General features: G+C 41.8%; 1 protein-coding gene and 1 long non-coding RNA gene across 2 annotated transcripts in view; both read left to right on the forward strand.

The window, feature by feature from the left end:
- The window catches only part of IRF2BP2 (interferon regulatory factor 2 binding protein 2), a 6,109-nt gene extending 1,723 nt beyond the window's left edge, over positions 1-4,386 (forward strand). The window contains exons 2-3 of the mRNA XM_045298215.1: positions 6-996; positions 1,629-4,386. Of these exons, the coding sequence (XP_045154150.1) occupies positions 6-996; positions 1,629-2,344 (1,707 nt within the window). The 3' untranslated portion in view covers positions 2,345-4,386. The remainder of the gene's footprint in view (positions 1-5; positions 997-1,628) is intronic.
- A 5,450-nt stretch (positions 4,387-9,836) lies between these two features.
- LOC123522561 lies at positions 9,837-10,877 on the forward strand. Its single transcript, XR_006680812.1, has 2 exons — positions 9,837-9,984; positions 10,706-10,877. It is a non-coding gene; the product is annotated as an uncharacterized LOC123522561 (long non-coding RNA).
- The last annotated feature ends 14,336 nt before the right edge of the window (positions 10,878-25,213 follow it).

A 25,213-nucleotide genomic window follows, 5' to 3' on the forward strand; every position in this document is an offset into this window, starting at 1 on the left:
GGCAGTCGTGCTACCTGTGTGACCTGCCCCGCATGCCCTGGGCCATGATCTGGGACTTCACCGAGCCCGTGTGCCGGGGCTGCGTCAACTACGAGGGCGCCGACCGCGTTGAGTTCGTCATCGAGACGGCTCGCCAGCTCAAGCGGGCGCACGGCTGCTTCCAGGAGGGCCGCTCCCCGCCCGGCGCCAGCGCTTCGGCCACCAAGCCGCCGCCGCCGCTCTCGGCCAAAGACATCCTCCTGCAGCAGCAGCAGCACCTGGGCCACGGCCCCCCCGAGGCGGCCTCGCGAGGCCCGCAGGGCCTGGAGCGCTACCCGCTGGCGCCCGCCGCCGAGCGACCCCCGCGCCTCGCCTCCGACTTCGGTGGGAGCCGCCAGGCGGCCGGCCTGGTGCAGCCGCAGCCGCCCCCCGTGAACGGCATCCTGGTGCCCAATGGCTTCTCCAAGCTGGAGGACCCTCCGGAGCTGAACCGCCAGAGCCCGAACCCGCGACGCGGCCACACCGTGCCGCCCACCCTGGTGCCACTTATGAACGGTTCGGCGGCGCAGCTCCCCGCGGCGCTCAGCCTCAGCGGCCGCGCCGCCGCCTCCCTGGCCGCCGTGTCGGGCAGCGCCGCCGCCGGGCTGGGCCCCGTGCAGGCCAGCGAGCTGGGCGCCCACAAGCGGCCGGCGTCAGTGTCTAGCAGCGTGGCTGCGGAGCACGAGCAGCGCGAGGCCGCGGCCAAGGACAAGGCGCCCCCGCCCGCGCACCGAGGCCCTGCCGACAGCCTGTCCGCCGGGGCCTCGGAGCTGGGTTCCGCCGAGGGCGCGGGCAAGGGCCGCGGGCCCAGCGAGCAGGACTGGGTCAACAGGCCCAAGACCGTGCGTGACACCCTGCTGGCCCTGCACCAGCACGGCCACTCGGGGCCCTTCGAGAGCAAGTTTAAGAAGGAGCCGGCCCTGACTGCAGGCAGGTTGTTGGGGTTCGAGGCCAACGGGGCCAACGGGTCTAAAGCAGGTAGGGGCGGCTGTGAAATGAGTGGGTCTTAGGGGGAGAGCGGGAGACGCAGAGTAGATGTGGGGGTGCTCGTGCTCGCTCTGTGTACCAGTACCCGAACCCGCAGAAACAACAAACACCCAACTTCCTGATCTGCCTGAGGTGGAACCAGTGTTTAGTGGCAACGTGTTCTTGTGCTGAAGCAGCATAACAGAGATGAGTCAGACTGCGCTGACTGACTGACCCAGGGTTTTTCCTTTCGCACTCATTCTTGGATGGGAGCAGGCACCTTTGAACCTGCTGGGGGACATGAAAGATCACATGCACAGCCCAAACAGTGGGTATCTGCAGGCGTGTGATTTTTACCTTGCATTCACTGCATTTTGCTTAAAAATCAGGCAGTTGTCTACATAACCATTTTTACATGAGAGATTCCTTTTTTAAGCCCATATTCATACTGCCAGCCCTCTACGGATGACTGTTTTGAGTTACAGCTACACTTGAAAAGCATGAGTTTTTTTATTCGACCTGCTTTTACGGGATGAGAATTCTCTAAGGAGTTTTGCATAACGTTGGCTATAGGAAGGAGTCTTCTAAGTCCATGTTCATTTATTCCATTTTTTTTGTTTGTTTCTTTTTTTTAATTTTCCCAGTCGCAAGAACAGCAAGGAAGAGGAAGCCTTCTCCAGAACCAGAAGGTGAAGTCGCCGCCTCCAAGATAAATGGAGAGGCCCAGCCCTGGCTTTCCACATCAACTGATGGGCTCAAGATCCCCATGACTCCCACATCCTCTTTTATCTCTCCACCCCCACCCACTGCTTCCCCTCATTCCAACCGGACCACACCGCCTGAAGCAGCCCAGAATGGCCAGTCCCCCATGGCAGCCCTAATCTTAGTAGCAGACAATGCAGGGGGCAGTCATGCCACAAAAGATGCCAACCAGGTTCACTCCACTACCAGGAGGAATAGCAGCAGTCCACCCTCTCCGTCCTCTGTGAACCAAAGAAGGCTGGGTGCCCGAGATGGGGGGGGCCAAGGCGCCAGCAGTACAGGAGGACTTGAGCCTGTGCACCCTGCCAGCCTTCCGGACTCTTCTCTGGCAGCCAGCGCCCCACTGTGCTGCACACTGTGCCACGAGCGGCTGGAGGACACTCACTTTGTGCAGTGCCCCTCTGTGCCTTCGCACAAGTTCTGCTTCCCTTGCTCCAGACAAAGCATCAAACAGCAGGGAGCTAGTGGAGAGGTCTATTGTCCCAGTGGGGAAAAATGCCCTCTTGTGGGCTCCAATGTCCCCTGGGCTTTCATGCAGGGGGAAATTGCCACCATCCTGGCTGGAGATGTGAAAGTGAAAAAAGAGAGAGACTCTTGACTTTCTGGTTTCAGAAAAACCCAATGATTACCCTTAACTAAAACTGCTTGAATTGTATATATGTTTCTATATATATGTATATATATATGTATGTGTATATATATACATATATATCCAGGACAAGGGAAATGTAGACTTCATAACATGACTATCATTTTGGTTTTGTTTGTTTTTTAATACATTGTGCTTCGATTTTTTTTTTTTTTTTTGACGACAAAAGGTATGTACTTATAAAGGCATTTTCTTCTTTTGTTAATGTTATTAGCATATCTGTGCTTTATTATCCTGGTGACAGTTATTGTTCTATGTAGGCTGTGACTTGCGCTGCTTTTTAAGAGCACTTGGCAAATCAAAAATGCTTCTAGCTGTATTTGTATGCACTTATTTTAAAAAGAAAAAAAAGCCAAATACATTTTTCTGGCATTGTAAGATTGCCTTACTGTCTGTTACTCTTCATTGCTGGTCCCCTTCTCAGGCTGTAGGCCAGTTGGTGGGAAAGGAAAGGAAATGAGTGAAGGGGGAAACTTGTGAAGTTGGCCTACCACTGGGAAACATCAGTGGGTTGACCCCAAGCCATTCTAGGTAATAGGAAAGTAGGTTTCTAATCTACTTTGTTCTTAAAGTTCAGTTCTTGCAATATCGGTGACTGAGAGGAGCTGCTGAGAGATTTGCAGGAGTGGGAGTGGGGGAAGCCTCCACGTTTTGTTTTTAAGACAAAGTTGACCATTGTTCACTGTTCACGTGATCAGTTGTAAGATTACAATGCCGCATGCTCGTTGGTTACATAATACACAGTTTCAGTGATGGAAGGTGGTTATATTGGGTGGCGATGTGTATTTACAGGCATGGCACTGCCATTTTTAAACAGAGCCAGGCTCTACAGCGCCACTTCATCTTGTTAAACGTCGTAGCTAGAACTCTGTTGTTGTTGCTGTCTCTTTTCCATTGGGAAAAAAAAAAGGCACGAGAAGTTTCAGTGCAGTAAACCTGGAGATTGTGGGAATGGTTTTGTTTGTTTTGTGTTTTGTTTTTTTATCATTTACCTGTAGTGCTATTGGCTGTTGCTAGCTATCACCTACACCCATTTCTATTGAGTGTTAAATACAGTATGGTACATTGACTGTAACAGCTGAGAGACACTGCCAGGACTACCTGTGGGCATATCAGTGACAGCCCAAATGTGGGTGGAGGAAACCTATAATTTCCTTCTTACATGTGTTTGAAATACCAAGTGAATAATACTGTTCTGGGGGGGAAATGATTAAACTAGTGAAAATTAAAGAAATGAAAGGTTTTACATAATAGAACGGACCCACTTCTTATTTTTAGAAGCCTTTTGTAAACTACTTTTCCTGATCACTTTGCATCAGTAAAATGATTTTTTTTTTAACCAATAAATCAACAATTATTAGAAATAGCCTCACAGTGATACTGGTTTTTCTTTTGTGATGTTCTGAGTTAACATTGGCAGGAACACTGTTTTGACCCTCTTGTTCAGGCGTTTGTAACTTGGCCATATAATTTAGGCTGAATCAGGGCTTCAAGGTCTACTATATATATATAGTATATATAGTATACACATATATATATATGTGTGTGTGTGTGTGTTCACAACCTGGCATCAATTTTAATCTGGAAATATGAACAGTTACTAATTTTTTGTAATTAAATTTTTGTCATTTTTCAAATTGCTCAAAATGTTTTTTAATGGTCAAGTTATTAACCCTTGAAATTCAGATACTGCACCAAATAAATGATTTTTTCATAGTGTTTTCAATGAGTGCACCTATTAATGCTCTGCAAATACATGTTACCAGTCATTGTTATATTACAAACAGACTTGCATGATTAACCAGTTTGTCATTATACTTATTAGAGTATATGTATGACTCAAATCAGACTGGTATTTGGGATGTAAATACACACCATGCAGAAACAGTTAAATTTAAATGCCCATAAAGACATTTTAAATAATTCACTATTGTGATCTATTGTATAAATGTGTATCTAGGCACTTTATTAAAAACTGGAATTTGACCTCATGGATGTTACAAGTCGATCAGTCATTTGATTTCATTTATTGTAGCTATCTGTACTTTGTATAATCTTAATACAGATGAGCTTTCAAAACATATGGATGAGAACTATCCTCTCCGGTAAGTCTACCCAGCTATGAGAAAGACAGTTGAGGTTTCCCTGATGGTTTTTTCAAGGAGCAGACTGAAGAGTTAGAAGGTTGGGTATATGGAGGTTAACCCAACCTGTAGGACCTTGTAGGAACGAGTAAGAGCTCTTTAGGGTTTCCACGGCTATAAATCTTTATGGGAGCAGACAGCCTCATCTTTGTCCTGTCAAGTAGCTCATGGGTTTGAATTGCTGACCTTGCAATTAGCAGCCCAACACTTCCTGCTGTATCACCAGTACTTGCATGGAGGTTGCAGCTCTTCGAAAACAAGATCTGTGTAAGCCTACCCAGCCTTCCTGAAAGTGCTCCTGTGTTATTTCTCTGGCTGGCATTTTATAAGTAAAAAGTTAACAACACTGGGGGACATGGGCATGGGTTTGATCTTGTATTGTACCCGAGGATGGTACAGAGATTAACCACAGCTGTATAAAAAGCACATGGGCAGTATCAGATTTCAAATCCTCGGATTTCGGCTGTGTTTTTAACATTCAAAATATGTGGGGATTGAAGATTTCCTCTTTTGTGCTTTAATAAGTTTTATAATTTAACATGTCTCAGGTGGCTTCACTTGGAAAGTTATAGGAACATACACGTGGTTTACAACTTCTGCTACACACCTTTGGCCCCCAAGTATAAAACTGCCACCTCTTTTTTTTTTTTTAAGTTAAAGGTGATACTTTTTTCTATATCAAGTGAGTGTAATATTTTTCTCAAATCATTATGGAATTAGCACCTGGCATTCTGTTATTTGTCAAATGTATAGTTCCTTTCTTTTCTCCTTTTAGTATTAAAAACAACATTGGGAGCACTGTATCTTCTCAAACCTTAAATTTTTTTTAAAGTAGAAGGGGCTGTTGCTCTCATCACTCAGGGCACAATGCAAATAAAAATGGGTTTGGCTTGGGGGTTTTACTGGCACTACAGAACAGGATATAAAGCAAAAAGGCAGCCAAGGGAAGGAAGAAAGGTGCCAGGGAAAGAGCAATCGATAGGGGGACAGGAAAACAAGAGCTGAGCAAAGTACGCAACAGAAAGCACTCGTTTACTTTCCCCTTGCCGTGGAGCCAGCCATGCTGCAACAATAAATGGGAATAGTGACTACCTGGAAAGCCTCAAGACAGCGAGCTAGAAAACGATTCAAGCAGCTGTGTTAGGCCAGAGGAAACGGACTGATGACGAAAATGAGAAGCTCATACTTGGGGAAGCTTTGGAATCCATGAGAACCAAAGCCATGTGTTAGTTTGTATATTTAAAACCAAGTTTATAATTCGGGAGAGAAATGGAAAGACCCCCAGAAAACTTTCGTTGTTGTTTTTGGTCTGTCATACTGTAAGAAGTCACCTAGTTATTTAACTTTTTACTGTTTATTGGTCAATGTCTTGGCAGAGTTTTCTATGAAAGGAAGTTGGAAAACAATTTGATAGACTACTATAGGGTTTAAGTGGTAATGATACATTAGAGCAGAGGCCAGCAAACTTCTGACAAGAGCCAATCCTGACCCTCACAACAGTTTAAACATTATTGGAGAGCCATAAATACAGTTTTACAAACAAATGAAATCACCATGATCTGAATCATATCCTCGGCATTTTTTTTCAGTTGTACTTCAGAGCCACATGTGTATACCGAAAGAGCCACACAGGGCTCCTGAGCCAGTTCGCAGACCCTGCCCTTAGAGCGGCCGTACTTGAGTCTGATTTCATTAAGTGTGGTTCCGTGACTTGGGAGGGGTTGGAGGCATGACTGAATGTGTTTTACTGAACTTTCTAGTATTAGTAGCCTGTTTGAGGCAGTTTTCAAGGAACAGTACTCTAAGTTATAGAGCAAACAATTTTTCATCTAGTAATTTGGAAGTAAAATAGGTAAAAACGATTGATTTGTGTTTGCTTTTTAACGAAAAAATGCTTAATTTTGGTTGTTTCTTTTGGTGAAATTTAAAGTTCCATGACAATCAGGCATCATTTTTGTCATTTTAAAGCTCCTCCTCCCAAAGTGGACTTTAATAATTGCATTTATTTTTTCAGACTCTTGATGTGACAGATGTCTTTGTTTATTCTCCAGAAAGGGGAGGGGAGGAATTAACAAGGAAAATATGCAGCTCCTTTTAATTTCTAGACTGCCCTTGATTACTCAAAGTTATTTTGCATATATTTTTTATTTGGATAGTAGGGAGCAAAATGTTTCTCTTCCTGATTCCTAAGTGTATACGTGGAATCATTCAGAAAAATGTTCAGTCGTGTGAATGCCACTAAAAGCCCTGAGTCACCCTCATTTGCTTGCCTTTTGTGCATAGGGAGCTGTGTTAGAAGCACCTCTTCTCTGCCACAGACCAAAGTCAACCTGCTCTAAGAATGAAATGCATATTGACCCACTTCATCATTTGGGGTTCTAGAAGGCAGAGGGTGTTTAACTCCTTCATCACTGGTTAAACTGCTAGCAGCAATAGTATTACAATAAATAAAAAAATGATGGTTTGTTGTCTCAAATTACCAATTATCTAAAGCCTTTGTTTCTGTTACCCTACATTTTCCTCAGTTATTAAATGCTATTTGGAATTTAAAAGGTACCAAAATATACTCAAATCAATTTGTAAATGACCCCTTAGCAGGTGAAAGAGGGAAATTGACTGTGTTATGGGTTATCTGTGGATTACTCAACTAAGCCACAGCTAAATCCATAATCAATCGGGGATATTCCCACTACCCTTATTTACCACTAAGAAATTCTGTCTATTCTAACAGAACTCTGTTTTAATTTATCAGACTATTAGTGCTCCCCTATGTCCATTTAATTTAAGATGCTAGATTTTAGTTTGCTTCATTATTTTTGAGGTATAACTTTTTAAAGGCTCTGGAATATACTATCTATATTTGCACTGCTTTTTAATACTCTGCATCTCTGCCTGCACTAAACAGCATAAAGCAATCCATGCAAGGTAAACAGAAGGTGAGAAGCATTGTGTATTAAAAACTGTTCTATTATCTTTAATGTGAAAAACACAACTGAGTAGAATTTCTTTACGAGACCACCCTATTAGCATTTCATATTCTATAGTACAATCTTAAATCTTTCTTATATAAAATGTAGAATCACTCTTTAAAAGCAAACTGACTCAAAATCTCCCTACTACAAGTCTTCAGTGAAAGTAATGCATATATTTATTGGTTATAATCACAAACCCAGTCATGGAAACTACCTTAGGAGAGAGACGAGTTTGGGGGAATTAAATTGCAGTATTCCTACTTTAAGCCGTATCACATATTGGTTGATATCACCCTTTGTATGGGCTTTAGAAATTAGATTGCATAATCTAAAGAGCCCCCAGTAGCAATTCAACAGAAGTCCTTCATAGTGAGATAGCCTGTGAAAGTAATAAGTAATATTGCCACATTTGAATATTTTTGAAGTTTGAAGAAGTGAACTGTTATATGATATACCTATCTCTCAGCACTTTGGCCAACCAATATTATTTCTTTACATTTAGAGGCCCATTATGGGACAAGTGTCACACCACCAATGAGTTAGTTATAGCTGTGATTTGTAAGCATGCGGCAGCTGCAGTGGACAAATCCTCGGGGCACCGCACATTTCCTTCCATTTGGAAGTATCTATCCCAGTACAGATAGAATCTTTTGAACTGTATATATGACTATGTAGGTCTCCAGGTGGAAAGAAAAAAATCTAGAAGCAACATCTCAGCACTAAGGACCTGAGTTTATTTTAGTATCTAACGACTAGCCAGTTGTTCTTTTATTGTATGATTTTGAGTTATTTGCTACTTCACGAAGAGTTCCTCAGAGAAGTAAAATGGAGGAGCAGGGACTGTCTGGATCAAGCAGCATGACTTTACAAATGGGCCTCCCTGTTCTCCCCAGCCTGGAACTGTGTAATGTGCTCAACAGAACAGGGCAGTTTCATGCCTCAATCTAGGCTAAAAGCCTGCTATCCTCATTTTGTTATTTCTTCTTGCAAATAGCAATTCAAACACTTGTTTTTTGGTGATAAGAGGTATTGCACCCCACATACCATTGAAATCAGAATTTCACAGGAGGGTCACAGTCATCAGGGAAGTTTTGGAATACTATTCTCGTAGTAAGCACCATATGAGTTGCTGCTGTTCTTTTTTAACACCTACTAAGTAGGCACATACGTTGAAAAGACAATGTCTAGGACTTGGAGGACCTTCCAGTTGGTGTCACTGGAAGAATGTCAGTTTGCAGGGTTGGGGGTACCAGCCCATATTGCAAGAGTCCACCCATTGGTTTCCTTCTAGATTAAAACTAGTTCAGACTACAGTCCTATGTGGTGAATTGTCTCTCGAGAAATTACTTCGTGAGTCACAATAGGGTTCTGACATAAACATCGTCCTAAATCCAAGCTGATTTTGCACAATAAATTGCGCGTGCCCTTTTCCGTGCAGTCACGAATGCCAGCGGTTGCTGAGCCACGTTATCTTGATACAAATAGAGATTCGTTTGAAAAACAATCGAGGTTAGGTCCAGACCGTCAACTTGTAGCCGTGTTTTGTTTTTTGTTTTTCCTTCCACTTTTTGTTCCGAATGGGCCTTTGAAAAGAAAGAAAACAGCCCTCGCGCCTGCCAAGTCCTGTTTTCTTGAGGGAAAGGAAACGGGAGGCGGCTCCCTCCGCTGCAACCTCGCGGTGGGTTCCAGGGTGGCACTGACTCCCCCTGCGCCTGGGTTCATGGATTGGAAACTTTTCCCGGTTCCCGCGCCACCCCGGGCACACACCCGGCCCGAGTTTTCGGAAGCCCAGCTGCAGCGGGGGCCCTTGCACCCTGCAGCCCCAGGCGGGCACCGCAGGTGTCTTAAGCCCCCCGCCCCGGGGAGTGCGGGGAGCCGCGCGCCCGGGAGAGACGGTCCCGGGCCACAAATGGCTGGTCCTGCGGGCCTGGCCGACTCAGGCCCATCCCGGCTGGCCTTCTCCCTCCCGCAGAGTCCGGACCTGTCCCGGGGCGCCAGCACCCGCGAGAGCCCCAGCTGCCGCGGCTATAATTAGAGGGGCGACGCTCCGCGGGCGGGGCAATCCGCCCCCCACCCCCCGCGCGCGCCCGCGCCCGCGCGCCCGGGATGGAATGCGCGAGTGCCGGCCCCGAGGCGCCCGCCCCCACGCCCTCCCCCGCCGGCGCTCGGGCCGGGGCTCCACTCGGTGAACCAAATAAAGTAAAAGGTCTGGCTCCCGGGGAGCGCGTGGCGCGGGCGGAATGTGCGCGCCGGCGCAGGGGCGTGGCTAGCCTTCTTTTGCGCAGCAAAGAGGGAAGGAGTGTCTGCAACCGCCCTTGCAGCCCTCCAGGGTCCCTGTCTTCGGTGGATGTGCTGTGTTGGGGAGAGCACGTGACAAGAGTTGCCCAACTGTCGTTCCCTTTTTGGAAGTCATGGATGCTTTTTTTTTTTCCTTCTTCTCAAGGTTGTGGCTATAATAACGCAAATGTTCCAGGTTGGTGGAGTAAACATACATGTCTTAAGGGGCATCTGTGTTAGCAGAAAACACACTAATGCATGGTGCATGCTAATAAACACTAAGCAAACCTCGACATGCCACATAGGGATTGACTAAATCAACTCAATACTATTAAAACTGCCTAAGAGGGGGTTGATTTTATAGACGTGGTTAAATTACAGGGGAAATATTTTTCTCTGAAAAAAGATTTCTGTGGGAACGAGGTATCACTCAAATAATTATCAAATTTTATCAACTATTCTATTTAATTATCATAAAGAATATTTTCACAAGCACATTAAACAACATAGTCTGCCTGTTAAAAAATGGCAGCTCACCACAAGCTTAGCAATGGCAGTTGTCTAGCATTAAATAGTCCTCCTTCACTGTGGATTACGTGTTGTGTAAGAGTTTAAGTTCTTGTTTAAAAGTAATGGTGGCAGATTGATGGGGAGGCTGAAAAAATAGTCTTGCTTCAGGCTGAAGAATACCTGTCTCAAAGCCCTGCCAAGAGACTTTCTCCACCAATATATTTTTCTTCCTTGCTAATAGGCCCCAAACCCCCTTTACAATCTCATGGAAAACAGTTATATATTTTATCTAGGACCTGGGATTCCTTTTCAGATAGAAATGTGATTCCTATAAAGTATGCTTGCTCTTTTCCTGTGGCAGTTTGTCTTGACATAGCGCTAGTTCTGCCATTGTTTCCTCCTTTTAGGTGATCTTTGAAAGAGAGAGAAGGCAAAATCACATCATGGAAGCACACCCCACAATGGATCCTCAGCATACAAAACCACCAAAATTACAGATAATCTCCAGGTGACAGTAATTCAATGAACATTTGGTCTCCGCTTCACAATTATTCAAAATAAAAGCCATAGAGATCTGTTTGCCACCTCCTTACCTAACAGAGGGTCCATTAGGTTGTGATCAACTGCTAACCTGAGGATTGGTGGTTTGAACCCATACTCCTCTGCCATGGGCATAAACCCTGGCAGTCTGCTTCTGTACATTACAGCCAAGAAAACACAGGCAAGTATAGTTCTACTTTGAAACATAGGATCACCATGAGTCAACTGATTTTACACCAATACAATGGGTTTTACCTCAAAGGGGGCTAAGAAGTCAAATCTCTATGAGAGTTTCTTGACTGTTCATGTATCAACCACATGAGAAGGTACTGGGTTGTATGAATGTGTACTTGGGCTCAGTGAATGTGTACCACTCTAAAATTAAAGACTCTTGATTATCACGCTACAGGGGGTTACTTGCAAACAGCTTTTGCAACGCTAGAGAGAAAGGGCTCCCCCTGCTGTCAGCACAGAAGACGAATTGTCTCAGGCCCTGTGTTTATTGAATTCATAGGCCCACTGAGTGTGGAGCCCATGATCAATTGAAATATTAACCACCATCACTGTGCGGGACATAGTTCTATTGGAAATCAAAATCAAAATACAGACCACAAATAAAATGAATTTTTTTATTTAAGAAAGAAGTTTTATGCACAGATTAATTTACTGAATGACTGGCCTACCTATAATCCTTTTATAACCCATGGGGCTCTATAGTGCCCATCTACATTTTCTGCTCCTGGCGTTTAGTGGGAAGCAGATTCCACTTATAGTGTTTGCTAAGATGTCGTAGGGCATTCTGCATTACTTCATGCACCTGAAGAAATGAGCCTTAACCCAACAACCCCTGCATCTGAGACAACTTGGGACATATGTATCTCACTCACTGCATCAAAATCCAAGTTGTTCTTTGAACTCACAGTGACCCTATGTACAACTGAATGAAACAGCGCCTGGTCTGTGCCATCCACACAATTGCCTGCAACAATGGGCTCAAACATAACACCCATTGTGAGATGGCACAGACCAGGCGGCGCTTCATTCTGTTGTACATATGTCGGTTCCTTAAATCTGCTACAGGCCAGTTTGAGGTAAAGTCCACTTAGTGGGTTTTCCACATTGAGCCCTTTTGGTATGGCCTATGACAGATGTGGTGCTCCTGGAAAGAGCATAGTCTAAAGGCCCAGTAGGAGCACATGACCTGGGTCACCAAGGGCTAGATAGAAACTAGGTCAAAAGTGTCCACTTAGGAACATAGTACCCAGCGTATTGTCTCTTTGGGCTTTATACCTAAGAATATAAGTATTCTTAAGCATTTTTTCCCAATGGGAGGTTGCTCCTCCTGGTTTACCCATCAACAGAAATGTATTCACCTTCTAGACATACATGCCCCCCTCGCCCATCTTGACTTGAATATACAGTAAGGTTTACTTGTCACTCTTCTAAGAGTATATGTTGATTTGGGGTGATCTTCGAACAATGCTGTATGGCGGCAACTGAATGGCCTTCTCCCTCTCCCCCATCTTGAAACACTGACCCCAGCTGAGATGAGAGCTCCCCTGTCACTGTGGTTCTTAAGATGTACATATTAGGGGGATGATAGGTGGTGCATAGGGACTAGACAGGCTCTCTACCTCATTGCTTAGGAGACCAGAATAGAAGATCACGTGACCTGAGAGCAGCAGCCTGCTTTCCTCTTGGTGTTTCCCCTGACAGTAGTGGACGCATACAGTATCTGTCATTTTGTGATGGACTTCACTCAGCATTATGGTTTTCAGGTTCATCTATGTCATGTGGTGTTTCATTGCTATTTCTTAGGGATGGCGTTGTTTGTATGCAGCACAGTTTTATGATCCCTTCTTCAACTGATAGGCATTTGGGCTGTTTTCAGCCTCGTGCTACTGTGAACTGTGCTGCAATGGACATGGGAGAGCATGTGTCTCATGTCTGTTTGTGTTCTGGCTCTTATTTCTTTTGGGTATATGCCCAGCACACTTACTGCTAGGTCATATGGTATTTCCATTCAGAGTTGCTTTAGGTAGTACCATAGCACTTTCTATAATGGCTGTACATGTTTACAAGCCCAACCGCAGAGTGTGAGAGTTCCATTCTCTCTGAACCCTCTCCAGCACTTGTTGTTGTCTATTCTTTTTAATTGAACTATCCTTGTGGGTAAAAGGTTAGATGTCATCTTTGTTTAGATTTGCATCTCCCCAAATGGCTAGTGAGTGTGAGCATATCCTCATGTGTTTGTTAGACATTCAAGTGTGGTTCTAGATTTGTCTTTTCGTGTCCTTTTCCCACTTTTTGTTGGATTGTTTTTTTTTTTTTAATTGAGGTGTTATATAATTCTACAGATTTGAGTAATTTGTCCTTTGTCCCTTATGTCATCACTAAAGAATTTTTTGTAATCCATGAACTCTCATTCTATGCCTTCTTTGTGCATTTTTTTTAATTGTAAGAGGTCCCAGTCATCTACTTTGTCTACCACTGTGTATGCTTCCTTCATTATATTTGGCCGTATGTGTATGTATGCCTTGAATAGGGTCCTTAAGTTTGTCCCAGTTTTCTCATTGATGATCCTGATGGCTCTGGGGTTTTAGGTTTAAGTTTATAATCCATCTTGAACTCATTATTGTGCATGAGGTGTGGTATGAGTCTTGTTTCATTCTTGTACAATTGGAGATCCAATTTTTCTAACACCATTTGTTAAAGAGGATTTATTTTCCCATTTAGTGTTTTTTGGTCCTTTGTGAAAAATCAGTTGCTTGTAGGTGAATGCTTTCATGCCTGGGTTTTCTCTCGGGTTTCTTTGGTCTATATGTCTATCATTGTACCAGTACCAGTCTGTTTTGACTACCGTGCCTGTGGAGTAGGTTTAAGGCCAAGTAGTTCAAGGCCTACTACTTTGTTCTTCTTTTAGAGGAGTTATTTGCTTGTCCTGAGTCTTTTACCTTTCCATATTAAATTAGCCATTAGTTTTTCTACTTCTTTAAAGAATGAAATTAGGTGCAGGCTAGCAATGATGAAACATACAACTTTCCTTTAGCTCTTAAATGCTTCCTCCCCCCCCCCTATCATGATCGCAATTCTACCTTACAAATCTGGCTAGACCAGAGGATGTACACTGGTACAGACTGGAAACACAGGGAATCCAGGACAGATGATCCCTTCAGGACCAGTGCTGAGAGTGGCAATACCAGGAATGTGGAGGGAGGGTAGGGTAGAGAGGGGAAACCAATTATATGGATCTACATATAACCTCCTCCCTGGGGGTTGGACAACAGAAAAGTGGGTGAAGGGATCTGTCAAATAGTGTAAGATATGACAAAATAATAATAATTTATAAATTATCAAGGGTTCATGAGGGAGGGGGAGCAGGGAAGGAGGGGAAAAATGAGGAGCTGATACCAAGGGCTCAAATAGAAAGCAAATATTTGAGAATGATGATGGCAACAAATGTACAAATGAGCTTGACACAATGGATATATGTATGGATTATGATAAGAGTTGTACAAGCCCCCAATAAAATGATTTTTAAAAAAGGAATGAAATTAGGATTTGGATCAGAATTGCCTTATGTTTGTAGATTGCTTTAGGTAGTGTTGACATTTTCGCAGTATTAAGTCTTCCTATCCATGAATATGGGATATTCTTCCATTTGCATAGGTGTATTTTTTTGTTTTCTGTAATAATGTTCTGTATATTTCTTTGCATGAGTCTTTTATTTCTATGGCTAGGTTCATTCCTAAGTATTCACTCTTTTTTGGTGACTATTGTAAATGGCATTGTTTTCCTGGTGTCTTTCTTTGGAGCTCTCTTAGCCGGTATATAGGAAGCCAGTTGATTCCTGCCTGTTAATCTTGTATCCTGCTACTTTACCAAATCTCAATTGTTTTGAACAATCTTTTTGTGGAGTCCTTGGGGTTCTCTCTGCATAAAATCATATTATCTGTAAATAGTGAGAGTTTCACTTCTTTGCCCAGTTGTATTCCCTTGGTTTCTGTCTGTTGTCTAATGATTCTGAATAAGACTTCCAGTATGGAGCGATATGCGTGGTGATAAAGGGTACCCTTGTCTAGTTCCTGTTTTCAGGGGAAATGTTTTCAATTTTTCCCCATTAAGTGTGATATTGGCCGTTGAATTTGCATATGTGGCATTATTATGTTCTGGAGTTTTCCTTCCATTTCCATTTTCTGGAGGGTTTTTATTATAAATGGGTAGTGGATGCTGTCAAATGCTTTATCTACTGAGAGAAAGACTGAACTTTCTACTCCTGTAAACAGTTATAATTTTGGAAACTCACAGTGGGCAGTTCTACCCTGTCATCTAGAGTAGCTCTGTGTCAGCATCAACTCAATGGCAGTTGAGTTTGGCTTCGTTTCATTGATGTCGTCATGTGGTTCTTATTCTTTGTCTTGTTTAAATGCTGATTGCATTGATTGCTTTCTGAATGTTGAACCATCCTTGCATGCCTGGTATGAATACCACTTGGTCATGATCAATAATTTTTTGGTATGTTGCTAGATTCTATTGGCCAGAATTTTGTTGAAATTTTTTGCATCTATGTTCATGAAGGATATTGTTCTGTAATATTCTTTGTGGCATCTTTGCCTGCTTTTGATATTTGTCCATTTCTTCAAGATTATCAAACTTGCTAGATAGAGTACAGTGTGTCATAGTACTGTTATTCTTTTTATTTCATTTGGATCTGTTGTAATGTCATCCATTTAATCTCTAATTCTAGATATTTCTATATCTTTCTTAAGTTTGCCAGCAGTTTCTCAATTTGCTAAACCTTTTAAAAAAATGAACTCCTTGCTTGTTGAATTTTTTTCCATTGTTTTTCTGTTTTCCAATTTGTTGATTTCCACTCAAATCATTATGATTTCTTTTCTTCTATTGTGGGAGGCTCCCACTGTGGGCCCTGTAGCCAACCTGAGTAAAGCATTTTGACAAGGCAGTATAAAAATATGACATAGTGGTTCATAATGGCAACAAGATCATGATAACCAGCTCTTGAAACAACTGAAGGCTGAAGGGATGGGTTTACAAGTCTCGAACCTATTAACATTGCCATAGGGGTGGTGATGGAAAGTCAAAGGAGTGGAAGTTGAATGAAGATCTCAGAATAGGGGAAGGAGACTTCATTAGGAAGCTGAAGAACAAATGTCAGAGAAAACCTGTTGCTAGCAGGACCCAGGATGTAAACCTGAGTGATGAGGTGTCTCCTCTATTGTACAAGAGGAAGAGTGAGGGAGGTAAAATCATCCTCCCATCCTTCCAATGCTTTTTGCTTTGGAATAAAAAATAAGGTTTTATATTAATTATGCATGTAAAAGTTGGACAATGAATTATGGTGCTGGTGAAGAATGTTGAAAGTACATGAACAGCCAGGAGAACAAAGCAATCTGTTTCAGAAGTACAGCTAGAATGCTCCCTAGAAGTGAGGATGGCACGACTTCGTCTCATGTGCTTTGGATAGGTTATTCAGGAGAGACCGGTCCCTGGAGAAGGACGTCATGCTTGAGAAAGCAGAAAAGCAGTGAAAAAGAGGGAGATCATCAACAAAATAGATAGACAAAGTGGCTACAACCATTGTCTTAAACATGGGAACAAGTGTAAGGATGGTTCAGGACCAAGCAGTGTTTCCTTCTGCGCTACATAGAGTCTCTGTGAATCAGAAGCATATCAACCACACCCAGCAATATGATATTAATTACATAATAATCTCGCGGGAACTTACATATTACTTCATTTAGCCCTCACAATAATCTTAAGAAATACTGTCATTGTTCCTTGCTGTCAAATAAGGTCCATGCACAATAAAACAAGATGCTGTCTGGTCCTGAGCCATCCGAATAATGGGTTATGGAATGGACCATTATGATCCATATAGTGTCCATGGCTATTTTTCAGAAGTAAATCATTCATTCTTCTTTGTCTGACTTAGTCTAGAAGCTTTAGAGACTAAATTTGTTCCTTTAATATGTATCTGCTGAGAACTTAAGTCGCACATGATTATGGCAGTACAGATACTTTGCCCTGCTCTCGGGCATGCAATGATTGGTGTGGAGGATGCAAACATTCATAAACAAGCAAATATGTGCAATCTCAGAGGTTAAGTGCTAAGAAAAATAAAACAGGTATGGGTTTTGGATTGTGGAATAGGCTGGGAGGTGTATTGGAACTAAAATTCTGAGCACCCGTTTATAGAAAGCGATGAATAATAGTGAATAATAGTGAATAGTGAAAAGACTGGAATCCATTTGCAGAGTCCCCACACAGATTAAGCTCCATTGAATTCCTCCTGATGCTTAACCTGGAATGGGAACAATCTTACCCTCCAGCAGAATTCATTAGAAATCAGATTACCTAAATAGTCCAGGGAGGGTCAATTTCCCTCAGGGACTTGCCTAGGTGTGCCCTTGATGGAGATGGAGGTACTGAGGTAAGATAATCACGAATCATGTCCTGACTGCCTTGGTTGGAAGGCCTTGGGTCAATATTGTAAACTCTTCTGCCTAACATAATATACATTTCCCAACCATGGTCCCGTTCCCACTTCTGCAGTCCCACCTGTAACTATGATGTGTTGATCTCCCACTAATCCTGCATTTGACAGTTTCCTTTGCCCTACTATGTCCTGTTGAGTCTCACAATGTCTGCAAACCCTTGCGACCATTATGACCTCATGCTAATGATCTCCCTCATCTGCATGATGTGTCTTGTCTTTTCCTGTTTAAGACTTCATAAATCTTCTTTTTAAATTATATTTGAGATTTAGGGTCACTTTTGTAGCCTACAACAGATGGTTATTTCATATAGGATGTGTGGTAGGTTGAACAGTGGCCCCCAAGGATGTTCACATCTTAATGTGGACATGATAATCCTAATGTTACAAGGTAAAGGAACTTTGCAAATATGATGAAGTTAACATTTTGAGAGGAGGATATTATCCACGATTCTCCAGCTGGGCCTAATGTAAATACAAGGGAGCCAGGAGGGGGCGTGACTATGGAAGCAAGAGGTTGACGTGATGCAAGGAAACAGCTGTGATCCTAGCAAAAGCTGCAAAAGACAAGGAAATGGACTCCCTGAAGCCCCTGAAAGAAATACAGACTTATGGACACTTTGATTTTGGCTGTTTGACAGTCATAACTTCAAGTGAAGAAATTTGCATTTTTAAGCCACCAACTTTATGACAATTGATTACAGCAGTAACAGGAAACTAACCTAGAGGGGTCAGGAAAGTTCTCCCTGATTAGAGGAGAGTGGAACAAACATTTGAAGAACATGAGGTGGGAGAGCTAAAAGATCACTTGGGAAAAGAGCATTCCAAGCAGAGAAGAGCCAATGCATGTGTCCTAAGGTGGAGCATTTCTTCAGAGGTCAAGAAAGAACAGAATAGATGCCAGGTGAGTGTAACGTGGCCCTGAAGGTCACTGGAAGGACCTTAAACTTGTCTCCAAATGAGACGGAGAACATTAAAAGAGTTTAAGCAAGGAAGAAACAATATTAGACCAGTGTTTATTCTGACTATGGACTGGAGAATAAATGGAAGGGGTCAAGGATAGAAACCAGAGGAATGATTAGGTTAGTAAGCTATTTCAAAACTCTAGACAGGAAATGATGGTGGCTTCAACCAGGTCGTGAGAGGTGGTCGGATTCTGAACATATGTATTTTGAGGACAGAGTCAAACAGATTTTTTGATAAATCAAATGATGGTGGAGTGGGACCTTCAAAGTAGACAGACCATACCCATATCTACAGTCCAAGCAAACCAGAAGGTGGAGTTGTCATTTAGTGAAATGGGAAAAACTGAAAGAAAGGGCTCTTCATGGGGGAAGATCATAAATTCAAATTTTGACCCATTGAGTTTAAATTGCAAGTTAGAAATTCAGGTGAGCATGTTGAATAAGGAACTAGATACACAAGCCTGATACACAAGGGAAGGGATCTAGGCTAAGATATAAATTTGGAAGTCATCTTATAAATATTATATTAAAAGCATGAATCTGAATGCGATTACTAGGGTATGTGTGTATAGACAGGAGTCCCCGAGTGTTGCAAATGCTTAAGCACTCAAGTGTAGTCAAGGTAACTCATAAATCAGAGGGGCTTTATGAATAATAAAATATTGCCCAGACCTGTGTGGTGGTCTTTAACATGTTTGAGCCTGTTGCTGTGGCTATTATGTCGATCAGTCTCATGATGGAGTCCCTTTACTTTCACTGACCTTCTCCTTTGCCAACTATAATTCCTTCCTAGCAATCGGTCTTTCCTGAATTCATATTTAAAGTAAGCAAGCACTTTTACTTTTAAGGTCACCCACGTTTAAGGAGCAGTCTAGTTGTGTTTCTGCTAAGATTGATTTGTTTGTTCTGGTGTAGTTCCTGTTCATTTCCTCTGAGTGGATTCTGATCCACAGCATCCCAAGGGGGAAGAAGAGGACTGAAGGTCCTAGGTTTGTTCTCTAATTTTATTGTGTTTCAGGTGAAGTGGCCACACCGTATTAAGCTCCCCACTTCCAGATCGTTCTATTGCCTTGGTTATAACTTGCACAGCGTGTCATCATCCTCATCATTTCCATTCTGTATGATCTGTTTCTACATATCTCGCTTCCTTGCCCCTCTTTGTCTTCTTTGTTTCTGGTTAAATGTTAACCAGTTGGTCTTGTTTAATTGATTATTTAAGGAAATACATTCTTCACAGGAGCGCTTGTTTATTTTACAAGGCAATCTATTTGGTTGAAAGGATATCTCTTAGAGTAGCATCCGTTTCAAGGTAAAAGGAATGGTCTCAGGAATGGTCTTAGACTAAAGTCTGGTTTGTTTGTTTGTTTGTTTAGGAATTTGAGTTTTTCCTAAATTATTTTCCCATCTATGTGGAGCTTACTATTGTATCCCTGGCCAGATTGTATTGTATTGTATCCCTGGCCAGGCTGGTAAAGGTAGCTAGGCACCATCTAGTTCTTCTGGTCTCTGGTTAGAAAGTCATGCATGGTTCATGAAGAACATTAGTCCAATGGACTAGTTTCTTTTTCAAGTCTTTGTTTATTTTTCATTCTATTTTGCTCCAGATAGTAAGAAAACAATAATTATATTGCAACTATTAAAAGCCACTTAGCAACTTTAAAGGCCCCATATGAAACACACCAAATGAGGATATAGACCATTATATTTTTGAACTGTCACATCAATTGACTGAGCTATCCCAACAGCCAATTGTCCCTTGCATACTAACCCAGAAAAAAAACACATGTGTAATGTCTGGATATATCTAGGAATTCTTTGTAATTAGAACCCTTGTGTGTGTACCATACATATGTACCTGTGCAAACACAAACATTATTGGTTGGTAATATTGTTATTGCAAAATTTATATGTTATAACTTGACTCTCATTATTTTTTATTCTTGTATATCTCTCAGTATCTTCATTTACCTTGGTCAATTTGTGTTGACTTCCATATATTCTGTATTACCTTTCCCATCATCAGAATTAATACATGTCCTGGAAGTATTGTGGATTAAGGATTGGGCTGCTAACCACAAGGTCAGGTGTTCAACCTACCACCTACTCTTAGGAAAAAAAAAGAAGCCGGCAACCCCCAAAAAAGGTTACAGTCTAGGAAATTCTATGAGTCAGAATCAGCATGATGGCAGTGGGATTTTGGATACCATCTAGCAAATTTGCATCTGTTTATTCTCATTCCTGTACCCCATTAGCAAATGGAGGTCTCCAGAACTTTACTCCCAAAGGCTTTACTCCATTCATATCACTGTGATTGCTCTACTTTGAGATGAGCATATACCTCAGTCATCTGTTGAGTCCTTCTGACCTGCGGGGTTTGTCTTCTGGCATTATATGTACCACTGTTCTGTTGCTATTCATGAGGTTTCAGTATCTGGCAATGTTTTGATGTTATCCCTAAAGTTTTCAATGGCCAGTTTCTCTGAAGTAGACAGTCTATTCCTTCTTCATAGTCTGTTCTTAGTCTGGAAGCTCTGTTTGGATGATCCTAATGGCATTTTAGTATAACGGCTGCAGACATCCATCAATAATTGGAATGTGAATGAATGAAATGTGAACCTAAGAAAATTAGAAGTCATCAAAAAATCAAATGGAACACATAAAGATCGAAATCCTAGACATTAGTGAGTTGAAATGGGCAGGTATTAGCCATTAGAGAGAGAGAGAGAGAGAGAGAGAGAAATTCTGTCTCCTGCCTCCAAAGAGGAAATTCAGAAGTTCCCAGAATTCTCAGGAGAAGGCCAAGCCCACACAGAGGCCTCATTGGCTATATCATGATTGACAGGCCACACACCATCCCTTCACTCTTAATCCTCTCAAATTAACACCAAATTATGCAACTACCACAAGTAGCTAAGGCAAATGGGAAAAATGAAGCAGTCAGAGAGCTGCACAGAAAATATCAAGGGGCCACCCAAGAAGACAATATAAAACATTATAATGAAATGTGTAAAAACCTAGAGTTAGAAAACTAAAAAAGAAGAACACCCTGGTTTATCTTAATTTGAAATAACTCAAGAAAAAACATCCAAGCTTTGAATTTCAATATTGGAAGATTCTATGGGTAAAATATTGAAATTTAAAGGAAGCATACAAAGAAGATGGCAAAAATACACAGTCACATACCGAAAAAACGAGTTGACATTTGTGATGTTTAGGGATTGTGTCAGCAAGAAACTCCTCGCTAAAGCGAGGGTGGGGCCCAACCTGTCAATTGAGTTGCAGCAGATGACACCTACTTGGTGTCATAAGCCTTTTTGTATAAACGTGAGAAACACTGGGAACTCTCTCTCCCTGCTACTTTGCCTTCCTGTTTGCTGGGACTCTGCTTGCTTCCCAGGGTAGTTCCATGTGGCCTGTAGGTGCCCTGCTATGTTTCCATCAACCTTGGATCAACACAACTGTACGCACAAACCTGTGATCTTTTTGCATCCTCCCTAATATTTCTGCATCATTGGCCTGCAGCTACATGAGTCTGAGGAGGGCCCTGGCTTGCATAAGATATCTGGAATTGAGTTGGACTGTGCTAATTTATTGATATAAAATTACTTCCTGATATTAAGCTATTTCCTATACATATATGAGTGTCACTGTTTTTTTCCTCTCTAGACAACCCAGCCTAACACAATATTTAACTACTTAAAGAGGTAGCATCTGATTAAGAATGAATGGTACTGAAATAAGAAGTCCACGCTGAACTGAAAACTCCAGAAATTGATGTGATACAAATAGGAACATTTCAACAAGTTGATGACATATTAGAAGCACTCACTTGTGTATTTCAAGAAATTTAGAAGGCAGCTACTGACTGGAAGAGATCCATCTTTGTACCCATTCCAAGGAAAGGTGACCCAACAGGTGAAAATTAAGGACAATATTATTAATATCACATGTATGTAAAATTTTGCTGTAGGTCATCCAAAAATCGTTGCAGCAGAACACTGATAGAGAACTGCAGAAATTCAGACCAGAAGAAGACTTGGTACAAGGGATATCATTGCTGATGTCAGATGGATCTTGACTGAAAGCGGAGGATACCAGAAAGATATTGACTTATATTTTACTGACTATGAAAAGGCATTCAACTATGTGGACCATAGCAAACTATAGAGAGACTTGAGAAGAACAGGAATTCCAGAACACAGCATTGTGCTCATGAGGAACCTGTCCATGAATCAGGAAGCAGTTGCACAGATAGGACAAGTGAACCATGCATAGTTTAAGATCAGAAAAAGTATGTGTCAGGGCTCTATCCTCTCACGACACTTGTTCGATCTGTATGCTAGGCAAATAATCAGAGAAACTGGATTATATACAGTAGAATGGGACATCAGGATTGGATGAAGACATATTAACATATGCAGATGACACCACCTTGCTTGCTGAAAATGAGGAGAATTTGAAGCACATCCTAATGAAGGTCAAGGATTTCAGCCACCAGTATGGATTACAACTCGATGTAAAGAAGACCAGAATCTTCACAGCTAGACCAATAAGTAACATCAGGATAAATGGAGAAAAAAATTGAAGTTGTCAAGGATTTTGTCTTGCATGGGTCCACAATCGAAAATGCCACATTATATTAGGTAAATCTACCACACAGACATTTTTTAAGTGTTGAAGAGCAAAAAGGTGACTGGAGATAAAGTGAACCTGATTCAAGTCATAGCATTTTCAATGGCCTCATATGCAGGTTGAAGATCAAGCAAAGAAAAATAGATGTATTTGATCTATGGTGCTGTCCAACAATATTGAAATTATCATGGACTGCCAGAACAAGTGCATCAGTCTTAGAAGAGATACAGCCAGGATGCTACTTAGAAGAAAGGATGGCTAGACATCGTCTCATGTATTTTTGACATGTTATTAGAAGAGGTCAATCCCCGGAGAAGGACATAGTACTTGGTAGAGTGGAAGGACAAAGAAAAAGAGGAAGATGCTTGTGTTAGGCCAGGTTGTCTAGAGAAACAAATCCAGTGACTCACATAGGTATAAGAAAGAGCTTTATATCAATAAATAATATTATTTCAAAAGAAGACATCCTCGCTAGTCCAATTCAAGTCCTTAAGTCTGATGCTAGTCCATACATCCCCCTTCAGATTCATGTAGCTTCATGCCAGATAAACAGAACAGAAAAGCAGAAAGATCACAGGCCGGTGAGTGCAGAGTTTCATGGAATCAAGGTCAGTGGGAACATGGCATGGCACCAGCATGTTGAGTGGTTGAGTGGTCCACAGGAGGTCACCCATTGAGGCAAGCAGACTTTCAGCAGCCAGGAATGTGTAGGGACAGAGAGCCAGTTCCCAGAGCCCCTCAGTCTTCTACAAAAGGCCACACAACCTAGAAGGTAGCATCAAGCTACCACTTTATTCACAGGTTTTACTTCACCCCTGGCCAGGAGTGTCAAGTAGACATAAAATCATCTAACTATCACAACCACCAACAAGGTAAATTGACACAATGGCTGCATCTATGAGCTCGAACTTAAGAACAACTGTGAAGATGGCACAGGACCAAGCAGTGTTTCATTCTGTTGTGTGCAGGGTCACCATGATTGCAACCAACTCAAGAGCACCTAACAACAACAACAACAACAACAACATCTACCAAGTGATCTTCCTTGCCTCTCGTATCCCTTATACCCATTTAAGAACCTTACTTTCTTTGTGTATACCTGTCCTTGACTTTTATGAAAATGTGACCATTTAATATTTAACCTTTTGTGATTGATTGATTTTACGCAGCATAATGTCTTCTACATTTATACACTTTATAAGTTGCTTTGTAGACTCATCATTGTTCTGTAGAGTTGCATAGCATAGCATTTTATGTATGCACTACAATTTGTTTATCCATTCATCCGTTGATGGACACTTAGGTTGCCTCCCTCTTTTTGCTATTGTGAATAAACTGAATGGACATAGGTGTGCAAATGTCTATTTGGGTCACACCTTATATCTCTATGGTACATATCTAGAAGAGGAATTGCTGAATTTAGGCATTTCTGTTTCTGTCTTTTGAGGAGGTGCCATTCCATTTTCTACAATGATTCTATCATTCTATAATCACAGCAGTGTATAAGAGTTATTATTCTCACACAACCTTGCTAGCATTTTCTGTTTCTGTGGTCAGTGCTAGTTTTGCAGCTCTGTAATAGTTAATAATCCCAAACACTCTTCAGGTATTTTATTCCCCCGAATGCCCTCTTTGGTGAAGCATCTGTTCATATCCTTTACCTATGTTTTGATTATATAGTTTGTATTTTTATTGTTGAATTTTCTATACATTTTAGAGATTAGACCCTTGTCGAATATGCAATTGCCAAAAACTTTTTCCCTGTTTGTAGATTTTTTTTTACTCTTTTGGTTAAGTTTTTGATGAAAAGATATTTGATTTTTAGAAGGTCTGAGTTATATAATTTATCTTTTGTTGTACATGCATTTTTGTGTGTGTTTGAAAGTCTATGCCTAAAATTAGGACTCCTAATTTTGTCCCTGAATTTTTTTCCAAGAACTTTACAGTTTGGACTAAAGTCCAAAGACTTAGGTCTTTGATCTTTTCGAGCTTGTTTTTGTGCATGATGCAGTCTTCTGTTTCATTTTTTCTGCTAAAAGATGTCCAATTTTACCAGCATCATTTATTAATCAGACATTTTCCTGCCCAATGGCTGATTTCAACCCTTGTTGGAGATTAGCTGTCTATAGATAATGGATGGATCTACTTTCACATCCTCCATTCTATCCATTGGTCTGTGGGTCTGATATTGAACCTGTCACTCCATAGATTTCCAAGGCTGTGACTTTTCAGAAGCAGATTGTCAGGCCTTATTTTCTTTCTTT

The sequence above is a fragment of the Echinops telfairi genome, unplaced genomic scaffold (genome assembly GCF_000313985.2).
Source record: "Echinops telfairi isolate 266 unplaced genomic scaffold, ASM31398v2 ScPeMD7_7424;HRSCAF=8462, whole genome shotgun sequence".
Taxonomy (NCBI): domain Eukaryota; kingdom Metazoa; phylum Chordata; class Mammalia; order Afrosoricida; family Tenrecidae; genus Echinops; species Echinops telfairi.